The following is an 11,973-nucleotide window of genomic DNA, read 5'->3' as shown; positions in this document are numbered from 1 at the left end:
GGTTCAGTGACTGACCGACACCACTGAGTGACCCTCACCACCAAGTCGGCCTCACCACTGAGTCACCCTCACCACCGTGAGACCCTCACCACTGTCACCCTCACCACTGATACACCCTCACCACCGTGTGACCCTCACCACCGTCACCCTCACACCACCGGTGCGTGAGCATCACCACTTCACGGTCCTCTTCCGGCCCTTTCGAACGGGCCACACCGCACGAGGCTCGTCACGTTCCACGACTCGCGGCCAAGTTCCAGGAGTCGTCGAGGGTCGACCGAGTCACAGCGGAGGAGTGGAGTGAGACGGGAGGCCGACGAGTGAGTGAGTGACTGCGCGCGATGCCTTCCGTGTTGTGAGAGTTCCGCGGACCGAACCCGGCAAGGCGGGACCGGCAGGACTGGCCAGTTTGGGGGCACGTGTTGTGTGGGTTTTGGGTGTCGAGGTCACAGCAAAACCCACGCACGCCACCACATCGCGGCGAGATCGAGGCCAGTGTCCCATATAAAGTTTGTGTAAGTTATAGGACATCGTAACCTTACACGGGTTAAGGTTTAATGTGGGGCAATAGTTTAACGCAGTTTTATTCGAGATGAATGGGAGCCGCGGACCCCCGCGCACTTGAGCTGAATTCCCGGTAACGGTTGACGTCAGTGTCGACCGGCGTCTCTTCTCACCCTGCGGCTTCTTCCCTCGCTTTGCTGCACGACGGAATTCCCTCCTCCCATCGTCTCTCTCTCCCAAGCTCGCAAAGCCATCGCCTCGCTCATTTCAAGACTCCTCAACTCTATTGCATTCTTACCGAGTACAACTTGACGAGAGCCCATTGTGACTGGCCGCTGACGTTTTGGATCTGTGCCCAGCAATCTTTTTTTTCTAAATGGAAATAAATAATGTGCGCGAATGCGCCAACCCCCGAAATTCACCAACCCCCGACATTCACCAGCCCGAACTGAGCAACGTAGTCGGGCACGGTCAAAACAACCTCGTGCGGACCGTGATGATCGACTTGACGCAACCGTGGATGAACAACGCGCTGCAGGCGGCAGCAGCTGCCCCGCGGCGTGGCGTCTGTGCCCAGGTCGCTCCTAGGGTTGGAGGAGGAGGGGGGGGGTCCCCGACTCTCCATGCTTAGGAACGACGGCGAAACTTCCACGTGAGCGGTCGCATTGTTCGCGTGTTCACGGAATCGGGCCGGTTTTGCCAAAGTCAGACGAAAAGGAACACGGTTGGTTAACGCTGCGAGATGGTATATACGGGGCCCCCTTTTTGCCAATGCCGTATCAAGATTATGAATGAATATTCATTTTTTCATCACTGTGAAATGTGTCTCGGCCGGGCACGAGAGTTCACCAAGTTGTTAACCACCAACCACCGCTCTGACAGCCCCCCCAGGTCTCGCAGTTAGAAACTAAAGCGCGTTGTGTCTATCGACATATGTTTACACGTGCGGTGCATCGGCAACCGGTTTTGCTATGCGGGTTTTAGGTTTTACAGAAAAAAAATCCCGTCAAGAAGACAATTCACCTCTCCTACATATATAGGTTCCATCCTGCGTAAAAAAATGTTGTTTTTCGCGTTTCCGCCATCCACGCTGCCTTCCGCGAGTGCATAATTTCAGCCACGTTATCGGCACAACAGCAGCAGACCCTGGACCGGTTTGGGCACGCGGCGTCACGCGGAGTGCCGCCCCCGCCTGCCCCGACCACATCCACGTGCTATCCCCGCATCGCACTCGCTCTGTTCTCGGCGTTGTGCGCACAGCAACTATGCGCGGTGCAGGCTCCATCAGGCGTGGCTCCTCCACCCCGTGACCCCGGGGAGGAGGTTTGGAAGAGTCGACCAAGTCAGCCTACGGCCCATCTCCACCTCTGAAGAAGGGTCATAGCCCGCGACGTCGGCCCACAACAGGATTGAGTATATACAGTGAGTGTGGTGTGGGTTTGAGTGCCCGTCCGTCCGGCTGTGATGATGAACTTAGCGATCCGAAAAATGCGGTCGCCGGCTGCTTCTGTGACGGGGATTCACGCCCGGGAAGCCCCTTCAGACGAGTTCTCTAAAAATAAAAACTCCTGATGCAGTCGTACGGAGCGGCTCGCCAACGAGGAGGAAGCCCAGATTTTTTAGGCTTTTAAGAAAAACTCACAACAATATACCTCAAGAGCCCCGACTGCAGATAAAATATTACGCTCCTTGAATATTTTTGGCAGCCATTGGGCCCCACAACCGTTCACAAAGTGACCTTGTTACGGGTTATCGCGAAACGCTCTCACGCGTGTCCCCAACACCGCCGGACACCAGCTTCACTCCTACTCGCCCGTCATCCACAACCAACCTCTCGACACGAGCAACCTACGCTCATCAAGTTGAAGCCTACAACTGGTCGAGCACTTTTATCATATTTTTTATCGTCACGTTCATCATCGCTCAACACCACGGCGATCGCATCCATTCCGCACGCTTGTAAACGTTACACGGCTGCCATCACACGGCGTCTCCATGAACGCACGTCAACGGCGGCTCGCCGCTCTTCTGATGTGCGGTCCTGCAAGGGCGTCCCCCACTTGATCGCGTGATACGCCTGCCACCTGTTGGAAACATCTGGGATAAAAAATATTGCACGTGGGAATCGGGATCACGGCCCACCCACGCGGTGTCTGTGCGTCCCCATGTTTCCGTTGCACTCCGTGGTCAATTCCAGGAATGTCCTAAATATTGCTGCTACATGTGAAGTATCCGTAAATTCAAAGTTTTACAGATATAAGAATATCGCCTAAGAATATCTTAAGAGGAGGCTCCTTTAACTGATGGGTGTGGGGCAGCTTGCATTGTGCTCGTGTACCCACTGACCAAGGTGTCCCTGGCAAAGCTTTGCGTTTTGTCGCTCGTTACCCAGATGGCACGGACGGGGCCGTCACACACGGCGGAGAAGCGCGGGCCACGAGGCTCGGTCACCGCCCCACGTCGTCAGTCCCAGTCACGGTCTCGCGGTGTACGTGTAAATGTTAACCTTTTATTACGTCAGATGAAACACTACGTGGATCAAGCCATCTTCGCCATCACGTTTACTACAGCAAAATAAAAACGAGACACAGAGGGGATGCCGTGGGGAGAGGTTCGCGTCTGCGCCTGGGTTCCACTTCATGTTGTCTAGGCCGGGCTGAGCGACGTCACGGAATAAAAACAGAAATGCAGGCAGTGCTGCTATGCGCCTCTTCCTCCTCCTCCTCCTCTTCATCTTCATCTTCTCCAAAGTTTGGCTTTGTGATCAGGTGGCTTCGGGTCCAGTGTTAAATTTACATTCCAATGTTAACGAGATCACGTCGGCAATTAATGAGGGTGGACCTGCGGCTAAGAGTTCCGAACATGTCTTGCGATGGAGGTGCGATGGTCGTTAAAGAGAACTCTAAAAACAACAATTAACGCGTTAGCGCATCTCCACAGCAGACGTGGCAGCCGGCCGGGGAGCGCGTCATACCAACGGGCATCTCACAAACGCTCGACGCCGACTAAACCGGGTGCCGCTTTGCTTTTCCTGTACAGTTTCTATTAGGTACAATAACGTGTGCCAGTCAGCTCTGAATAAATTCACGAAAGACCGTATGAAAAAGAAAACAAGATAAAAGATACACGTATATACAAATACAAAACTAAGCTGTACTTTATACTTTTTTGACCCAATATATAATCTGAAGATGTGTCTGGATGAGCAGGTGGCGACCGCGTCTCCGGGCAGGACGAGACGCCTGTTCGGTGCCACGCTCTAGCGCCGCGGGGAGGGGGTGGGGAGGGAGGGGGTGGGAGGGGAGGGGGTGGGGGGGGAAGGGGGCTTGCGCTGCGACTGTCCCGGAGGGAGCTTCGGCGCCGACGCTCGCCCGCAACGCATCCTGTTCATTGCCGGAGTCTTGACGGCGCTTTGCTTTGGCATTAAAGGAGCCGGGCGAGGCGGGCGAGGCGGTCGAGCCCCCCGTGCGCCGGCACGAGCATCGCACGTGCGGCGGGGGTTTCATTCAGCTTTCGGAAATTAACGTGGTTTCGTGTGGCGCGCGTTTTTTCCGGTCGTCGTGCAGATCGGCGTCCGCGCGGGCGACCCCCGGGCGACCCCACGGGGCGGCGGAGGAGGAGCGAGCGAGCGAGCGGGGGCTCAGTCGTCGCTGTCCGACAGCGTCTCGTACTGCGCGGAGAGCAGCGGCGCAGGCTCCCGCTCCCACGTGCGCTGCGGAGGAGGAGGAGGCGGCGGTGGCGGCGCCGGCGAGGCCACCTGACTTACGGCGGCCGGCGCCTGCGTGAGGGCGGAGGGGGGCGTGCTGCTCGGCAGTCGCATCATCAGGGGGTTAAAGGGGAACGGCGTGGATCCTGCGGGAAGTGGGGCGGCGGCACAAGAGGGCGAGGTCACTCTGCGCACGGAAGGCAGCGTGGTTATAACCCACGCCGGCTGGACTGCCCAGGTCACCACAAAATGAGCGACATCGCACGACAAGCTACTAATCATCGAGCAAGTGGCAAGTGAGCCATCCAAATGTAAGTACATTTATGCACCCTCCACTACCAGAAACATTCGTCTATTATATATTTTTTGCATTATAAGCCGTTGCTAATAACATCTAACTTGATTCTCCACCCCCGAGATTCTATGAATTGCCATGAATTTGGAGTTAAAATTCAAGAAACGATTCTTGTTTCCAATATTGTCAGGAACGAAGACACCTCTCGTGGCCGCACGGAATCAGAACGGGGACACGGATTGTCAAAGGCCCATCCACGCACAGCGACACGGAGCACCAAAAAGAATCCCCACCGACAGGTCGCGACCAGGGCTTTCGTTTCTGGGTCGCGGTTCGACTGGAGCTGGTGGCGCGTGACAAGCAGCAGCCACAGCCACGGGTATACTGGATGCAGTTGTGCCCGGTGTGGAAAAACCTTCCTGGTCACGGACAGACCTGGCGGAAACGAAACCCTCGCACGCCGACTCGCTCACCCGTGGACGAGGGTCTGTCCTCCCAGGCGCGGTGCGTGAGCGGAGTCTTGCGGTTGTTATCGCCCTCCGAGTGGACCGAGGAGACCGATGAGGGCCGCTCCGCGTACGACTGTGCCGGCCCCGGAGATTTGGCCTTCCTGGCACTGGGCCTGCTTGGCAGCTTCACCTTGAGAGAGCTCGCTGCAATGCACACCCATCATCATCAACACCATCAATACTGGAATCACCACCACCATCAGAATCACCATTGCCAACACAATTAGCCGAAAGGTAACAAAAGAAACATTGACATTCGCGCAACTTGACGCATGCACCACGAACCGTTAATATACCGAATCTTTAATAAACTTGATTGGCTACTGCCACCGAGTGACTTCTGTCTGAGCCGTACAGCAAGCATGCTCGATTTGTGACTCAAAGAGTTATGAAGCTTAAACAAAGAACGCAGCAACGGTTTCAGCTACTAACAGCGTCACAAGATTACAGCTCTACACAACGACAATCCTCGCGAACCGTGCGCTTCAGGCAACACAGTGACAACAACCAAACGGGACGCAGCGAGAAACGAGAGACAAACGGAGCCCAGCGCCCGAACCTTGTGCAGAGGAGGAGGAGGAGGAAGGGGAGGGGCCGAGGGCCTGCTGACCTCGTCCATCTAGCGCAGGCGACACCCCCGCTAGGCCGGACATGACCCCCACTCCGGCCGCCGCCACCGCCGACATGGCCGAGGCCTCCTCGTTCTGATCCTCAAAGCTGCCAATGAGGGCCTTCCTAATGATGGCCTCCAGGCCCATGGGCCCCACAGAATCTGCAAAGGAATGACTCCTAGAGCTGACTGCTCCTGGGAGACGGAGAACAGGAGGAGCAGGAAGGAAAAACAAAAGCGGAAGCACAAAACACGGCATGCAATGAAGCGGCGTAACGATCTCGCCAAGAGGACGACGCGAGGACACTGCTGCCGCAGGGCGAGCGGCGACGGCGGCCAGCGCACGGCACGCAGGGGAGGGGGGGGGGTACAGAGAAGACGGACGGGAGTGCGGTATAGACAGTAAGGAAAAAGAGAAGAGTCAGCGTTTAGGAAAAGTAACGGCCACAACTCGTCACCGGAACATGCGCACACAAGCAGCGAAGCAACTCCGACGCCATCGGACGCAGCATGCAGCCGTGGACCAGACGCAGCAACACGGGCGGCCACACAGCGTCTTGCCCTACCTGTGGTTGTGCCCACTCTGCACGTCGTCTAATTGGTACCCAATTAGCTGAACCTCGTTTCCACTAAAGACGTCATCATTGTGTTTAGAACTGCTCCAGGGATATGTGCAACGGATTTAGGTAAAGGACGACACATCCACTGCCAAGGGTCAAGCCCAGCAGGCGTTTGGGATTTGACCACCTTCATTACCATTATTCACAGCCCTCTGTCAATCCACTGCTGGATGAAAGCCTCCCCACACCGTGTGAGTCATGGAGATTGTTTGACCGTACACCACCACGCCGGTCAATGCGGGTTGGTGAAACGGTGAGCGAGGGGGGGGGTGGGTCGCCCAGGCGCGGTTCCGAATCAGCTCGCCACCGACGTTAGCCGTGGTCAAGCTGGCACGGCGCCGTGTCCCCCACGGCGTCTCCGTGCATCTCAAACGGCTCAACCACCCCCTCAAACCCCGCCCCCCTCACCCCCTCCTCCCTCACCCCCTCAAACCCCGCCCCCCTCCCTCCCCCCTCACCCCCTCCCCCCTCACCCCCTCACACCCCGCCCCCCTCCCTCCCCCCTCACCCCCTCCCGGTAGTCAGCACGAGCCCTGGCCCCCGTCTCGCGGCCCGGCATGCATGAGGCGGTGGGGGGGGCAGATCTCACCTGAGGACGTGGTCACGGGCATGTGGAAAATCTCCGTGCCCGGCTGCACTGCTGTACGCGCACGTACACACACACACACATGCGCTTGAGTTATAGATCGCGACACGCCAATGCAGTCTACGCGTGTGTTCTCATTTAGAGCCGACTAACTCTTTGTGAAGGCGATGTTTGGTCATACATTGTTACGTCAGGTAAATTATTTTATGCAGGGATAGGGTGAAGTTTTTCAAGTTTATTTTGTTTCACCAGATGAGAACACAAAATACCACAATAATCAAATTTTCCATAAGTGACCTGGGCCTTAGTCTGCCAGAAGGGGACAGTGATTGCTATGTACGGTAGGGCCAAATTGAGTAATTTGCGGTGTAATATTCGAATTTGCTTTGGACCCTGAAGCCCGCACACGGCGGCCCGCCTTTGCGAATGACGTCAAGGGATCTTTCATGTCCACTGTGAAGCAGACGACACGTCACCTTATCACAGATATTATTACCGGACCATCTGTGAAAGAGCGCTTCATAGCTCGTCGGATTCCTCCAGCATAAATAAACGTTATGATTCCGATGACACCGGAGGAATGATGAGGGCAATCCCTCTCGATTCAAACCGGGAACCTCTGCGTCACCGCTGTGCTACGTCGCCGGCTGAAGTGTAAAACGGTGACAGAGACTGGGACGTGGGCCACGAGTGCGCGGGCAGGGCAGCGAGAGTCGGCTTCACGCACCCATCTCCGGCTCCCCGCTGCTGCCCGCCGAGCTGTGCTTGCGGAATATCTCCTGCTTCTTGGTCTTCACGATGGCCGAGCTGTTCTCGTCCAGGTTGCGGAAATAAGCCGGCACGCTCATGCTCAGGTGCGGCGAGCCTTGCCTCAAGGCGGACGACCTACGCCAGCGGCCACAACAACATCGCCACACAGCGGTCTTAGCGCACCGCACGCACCAGGGTAAAACTATGGGTTTAGTACAGGAGTGGGGACTCGTGGTCCACGGATGAACGGGGCCTACCACTTATAAACGGTCTACACATTACATTAATTCACCATTGCAAGTATCTTAGGCATACTAATCGGGTACGAGAGGGGAAAATATTCTGCCTGGCAACCACACCGTGCTTCGAATGTTAGCGCCACGCTGCATCACTTCTGTCACTGTAAGGGCACCTTTTAAGCCAATCAACAAGTGCGTTGCTTTCCACATTATTATTGCAGGACGCTGGGGTGTGTGTTAATGCGTGTGACCCTATTGGACCCTAAGGAAAAGGTTCCCCACAGTCCTGGTTTGCGAGTCAACATCACAGCAGAAACTCGACTGGTGACCGGTGCAGGGAAAGAGAAACGATCTATCAAAGCACAGCATTTGATCTCAAATCTTTGCACAGAGAATATTTTTTCACAGATTCACGGACTGGGCTGCGCCACGTCTGGCATCATTGGCCGAGAGGCCGTGTGAACACACCCGTGGTCGTCCCCGTCGCGATGGGACAGGCCGGGGGCGCCGTCAGCGCGCTCTGAGCCCGCCAGCTGCTGCTGATGCTGCGGGGGTGAGATTGGCTCGATGAGCACCTCGGGGTTGGCCGGGGAAATCCCAGTCCTCTCTGGAGACTTGCCAGGCCTGAAGATAAGAGCAGCGCCGAGTCACGGGCATGTCCCGGACGCCGCTCGCACCCCGCGCGTGCAAGCGGCAGTTTTGAGTGGCAACTATGCTTGTGGACGTGTGCCGTGCCGTGTGGGTGTGTGCCGTGCGTGTGTGCCGTGCGTGCGTGGCCGCACACACCTGAGCCGGCCCGACCCAGGGAATAAGTACTGCTGTGCTTGCTGCGAGGTGGCTTGAGAAGGTGCCCCAACGCTTTGATAATCTTTCGTTATGATTTCCTGAAACGACAAAACCGTGTGTAAACATCGCGTTGTGCCTTCTCTGGCGTGGATCCGTGGCGCGGTCATGAATGCAATGTACTTTGAACTGGGCGACCTGAGTTCGCTTCTAGGCCATAGCTAATAACATTGGACACCTTTGATTATCGCGGTTGGCTACGTATAGTGCAAAAGAATTTCAACATACGTACATACATATCTGAACAGATCCCGAACGCCTTCCTTCGACCGACCCACACAATGGGCAGCGCAGCAACATCCACTGTTGCACGTCTACACTCCCACGTATGCCAGTGTTCACAAGCTCTCATGCCCCACACGGTGTGGCAAGACCCTCATCCACCAGCGGATTTACAAAAGGGGCGTGCGCGCAGACAATGACAACACACATCTACGGGTTGCGACTGTCTGACACACGCGACTCACGTGAATGTGGTCGGCCAAGGTAATGACTCGGTGCTGCATCCGCCCAGACTCGGGGTGGTGGGGCCGGCCCTCTTGCAGCCACGGCTGCCCTCCTCCTCCGTCTGCCAACGCTGCTGGGTCAGAGACAAATGCAAGGGAATCTCGGCTTCCACGCCAGCGCTGCGCCAACTCCAGAGACTCCAGGTGCTGTGCATCATCGTTGGCGGTCCACCCTGGAGGGCCGTGTGTCGTTGTTGTCATCTCACCGTCCATGTGCTGTCGCTGCGCCCTGGGCATCTCGTGCCGTGGCGGCGTCGGCGTCGACGGGGGGCTGATGACCTCAATGCCATCCGCGCCCCCCACCTGGTAGCGCTGCTGCTGTTGCTGCTGCTGTTGCTGCTGCTGTTGCTGCTGCTGTTGCTGCTGCTGTTGCTGCTGCTGTTGCTGCTGCTGCTGCTGTTGCTGCTGCTGCTGCTGCTGTTGCTGCTGAGCGGCTGTTGGGAGACAAGCGCGGTGGCTGTAACGGCAGCCCGTCTCATCCGGCTGGCCGCCACAGCTGCCAGCGTAAAGACGTGTCCACACAACCGAACCAGGGAGTTGCGCAGCGAGGAAAACTAGAACGTGTCTGGCACAGCTGCAGTGTAACTGGCCACACCGGTTAGAGCTTAGGCACGCCCATTTTCTGGTCATCTCGACTACCCCTACCTACCCACAACACAACTGTAACAACCAATCGTGCGTCGTTCCCAAATGTGCATGTAATAATCAACTACGTCGCTAGAAACTAGCCGAGCAGGTGGCTTGCAAGTCAGAGTCTGTCTCGAGCGTGAGCAACGGGCTGCGCCGCGACTGCTCGCAACTCGCAACAGAGATGCGATTGCATGCAACCAATTTGTGCAATGGATCGTTCGGCGCGAGACAAAGTCATGTGGCTCAAGGCCCTGCTCGAGCTTCATGGGGGGCACAATAGGGGATTCATTTCAGATGGGGATGTCCGGGTTGGTGATCAAGAAAACATTTCCGTGCCCAGCACAGCACATCTAGTATGAGTCACATGATCACGACAGTGACCCATTAAACACTGCGAAAGAAGTTAAGCCCCAGCTAGCAATGCATCAACACAAACGATAATGGTTTGGTGATGCTGCTGCGGCGTTGGCAGTGGTGCACAAAAACAAATAACAAAATCTCACGCTCGTTGACTGCGCAATTACGTTGCTCTCATACAGTGCCAGCGACCAATGTTTTGAGTTGAATTAAAAAATGTGAATGGGCGACTACATCAAAATTCACAAGAGAACTAATGTGGTGACTTGCAAATGTCATGATTCGATTCCATGATTAAAATCGATTCTCGTGCTCAAGATACACGGGTCGAAGTGTGCATACGGAAAATAGATTATTTTTAGTTTTATTCACGATATATGCAAATGTACTCATGTACATTTAGGCTAATGGAGTGGTGAAAACTGTACAAAGGAGAACCACAACAAATTAGATGAAAAATATATCCTTGAATCGAATCGCACCCCATGGATCGTGACAATTCATCGGATCTGCTGGGCAGGATGGCCAACTGTTATGCGCCGACCGCTCCCGTCGCAACGGGGCCAAATTCAAGCAGTGCCAGCCGGGTCACGAGGCCGCCTAATCCAGCAGCTACTTACTCACGCATGCTGCTCGCGCCACAGCATCATTAAAAGGGACACGTGTGTGGATTTCATCGTTTAAGTGCAGGTCGAGGAACCCGAGGAACGTCACCAACGTAGGCTAATCGGGACGAGTCCGAGTGGCACACGCAACTGTGTACACACGTCGGGCGCTTCTCAGGAGTGTTCCTTGAAGAATACCGGCACAGGTAACAGTGCCACTGAGTGTGTTTTTAAGACACCTCATTAACGCCGACATTCACTCACAATACAGGTGATATTTTCGGCCAGGTGTCTCAGAGGTTGACTGTCCATCATCCCTCCGGGGGTTAAAAATACCAGTACCACTTTGCGGTGAAGTCAAAAGTGGTTGTCCTAGGGACAGACTCACCCTGGCATAGGAATGTGGAATTTCCACCACTGTCTCAGGGCTGTAAGCATGAGATTAGCACCAATGCCTCAATGCTCGTTTGAGCAGGAGATCATTGAGACTTTTCCTTTTGTTGTATATGTGACAGAGATGGGCGACTCCACAATAACGAAAGTACGAGATCACTGCCGGCGAGATGCGACACGGCGAGGAATCGGCGTTCATGGCGCCCGTCGACCGTGTCCGCACATTCCGACACGGGAAAAGCCGAAACGGTGACTTTGTACATTAAATTGCGCGATTACGCGGGTGTCTCCCAAACACCGTAATTTCATCACAGTGGAGTTAACCGGACACATGATCACACTTTTTTAACGGGTTTCTATTTTGACCACATCCTATACATGCATCTCCATGGAAAAAAAAAAGGCATCTCATTTGTTCATCCGTTCAGCAATACGAAAGTCTAATTCGTGTGAACCCATTCAGCACCCGCAACCGGAGACCCTTTAAGAGGGCGACCACTGTGGCGGTGGCCAGCGCGGAGGAGTCAACTCCACACTCCACGCCAGGCGGTGGGTGCTGCGGCTCCACTCAAGCCTCTCGCCCACAAGGCGCCTCTTCCACGGCGATACAAGGGCAGCGTGGATGGATCGAGTAAAATCGATCTTCACGTGATGTGCGCATCACAACGTGTGTGCGCAGGAACAAGTTGGTTTTAACTTGCGCACATTTTATGCAGTTGTTACCACCTTCAGGTGACCTAATGCGATAAGACACCGTAATAAATTAAGGCAGTGCGAATGAGGCAAAAAACGTAATTCTTCAATTGGAGCCGTGGCTGAC

The 11,973-nt window shown here is 55.3% G+C and overlaps 1 protein-coding gene across 10 annotated transcripts in view; it reads right to left on the bottom strand.

Annotated features, from left to right (window-relative positions):
- Nucleotides 1–2,999: 2,999 nt before the first annotated feature.
- LOC144730905 (nuclear receptor corepressor 1-like) overlaps nucleotides 3,000–11,973 on the bottom strand; it is a 65,671-nt gene continuing 56,697 nt past the window's right edge. For all 10 annotated transcript variants that reach the window (XM_078611743.1, XM_078611748.1, XM_078611749.1 and 7 more), the window contains 9 exons: nucleotides 9,375–9,602; nucleotides 9,130–9,242; nucleotides 8,606–8,703; nucleotides 8,288–8,443; nucleotides 7,558–7,715; nucleotides 6,834–6,884; nucleotides 5,574–5,819; nucleotides 4,979–5,158; nucleotides 3,000–4,356 (listed from right to left, as the gene is read on the bottom strand). In XM_078611743.1, coding sequence (XP_078467869.1) covers nucleotides 4,145–4,356; nucleotides 4,979–5,158; nucleotides 5,574–5,819; nucleotides 6,834–6,884; nucleotides 7,558–7,715; nucleotides 8,288–8,443; nucleotides 8,606–8,703; nucleotides 9,130–9,242; nucleotides 9,375–9,602 — 1,442 coding nt within the window. In that variant the 3' untranslated portion in view covers nucleotides 3,000–4,144. The remainder of the gene's footprint in view (nucleotides 4,357–4,978; nucleotides 5,159–5,573; nucleotides 5,820–6,833; nucleotides 6,885–7,557; nucleotides 7,716–8,287; nucleotides 8,444–8,605; nucleotides 8,704–9,129; nucleotides 9,243–9,374; nucleotides 9,603–11,973) is intronic.

This window comes from Lampetra planeri, chromosome 37 (assembly GCF_965212315.1).
Source record: "Lampetra planeri chromosome 37, kcLamPlan1.2.h2, whole genome shotgun sequence".
NCBI lineage: Eukaryota > Metazoa > Chordata > Hyperoartia > Petromyzontiformes > Petromyzontidae > Lampetra > Lampetra planeri.
Note: the sequence above shows the minus strand (reverse complement) of the source record. Positions and strands in the feature narration are given on the sequence as shown.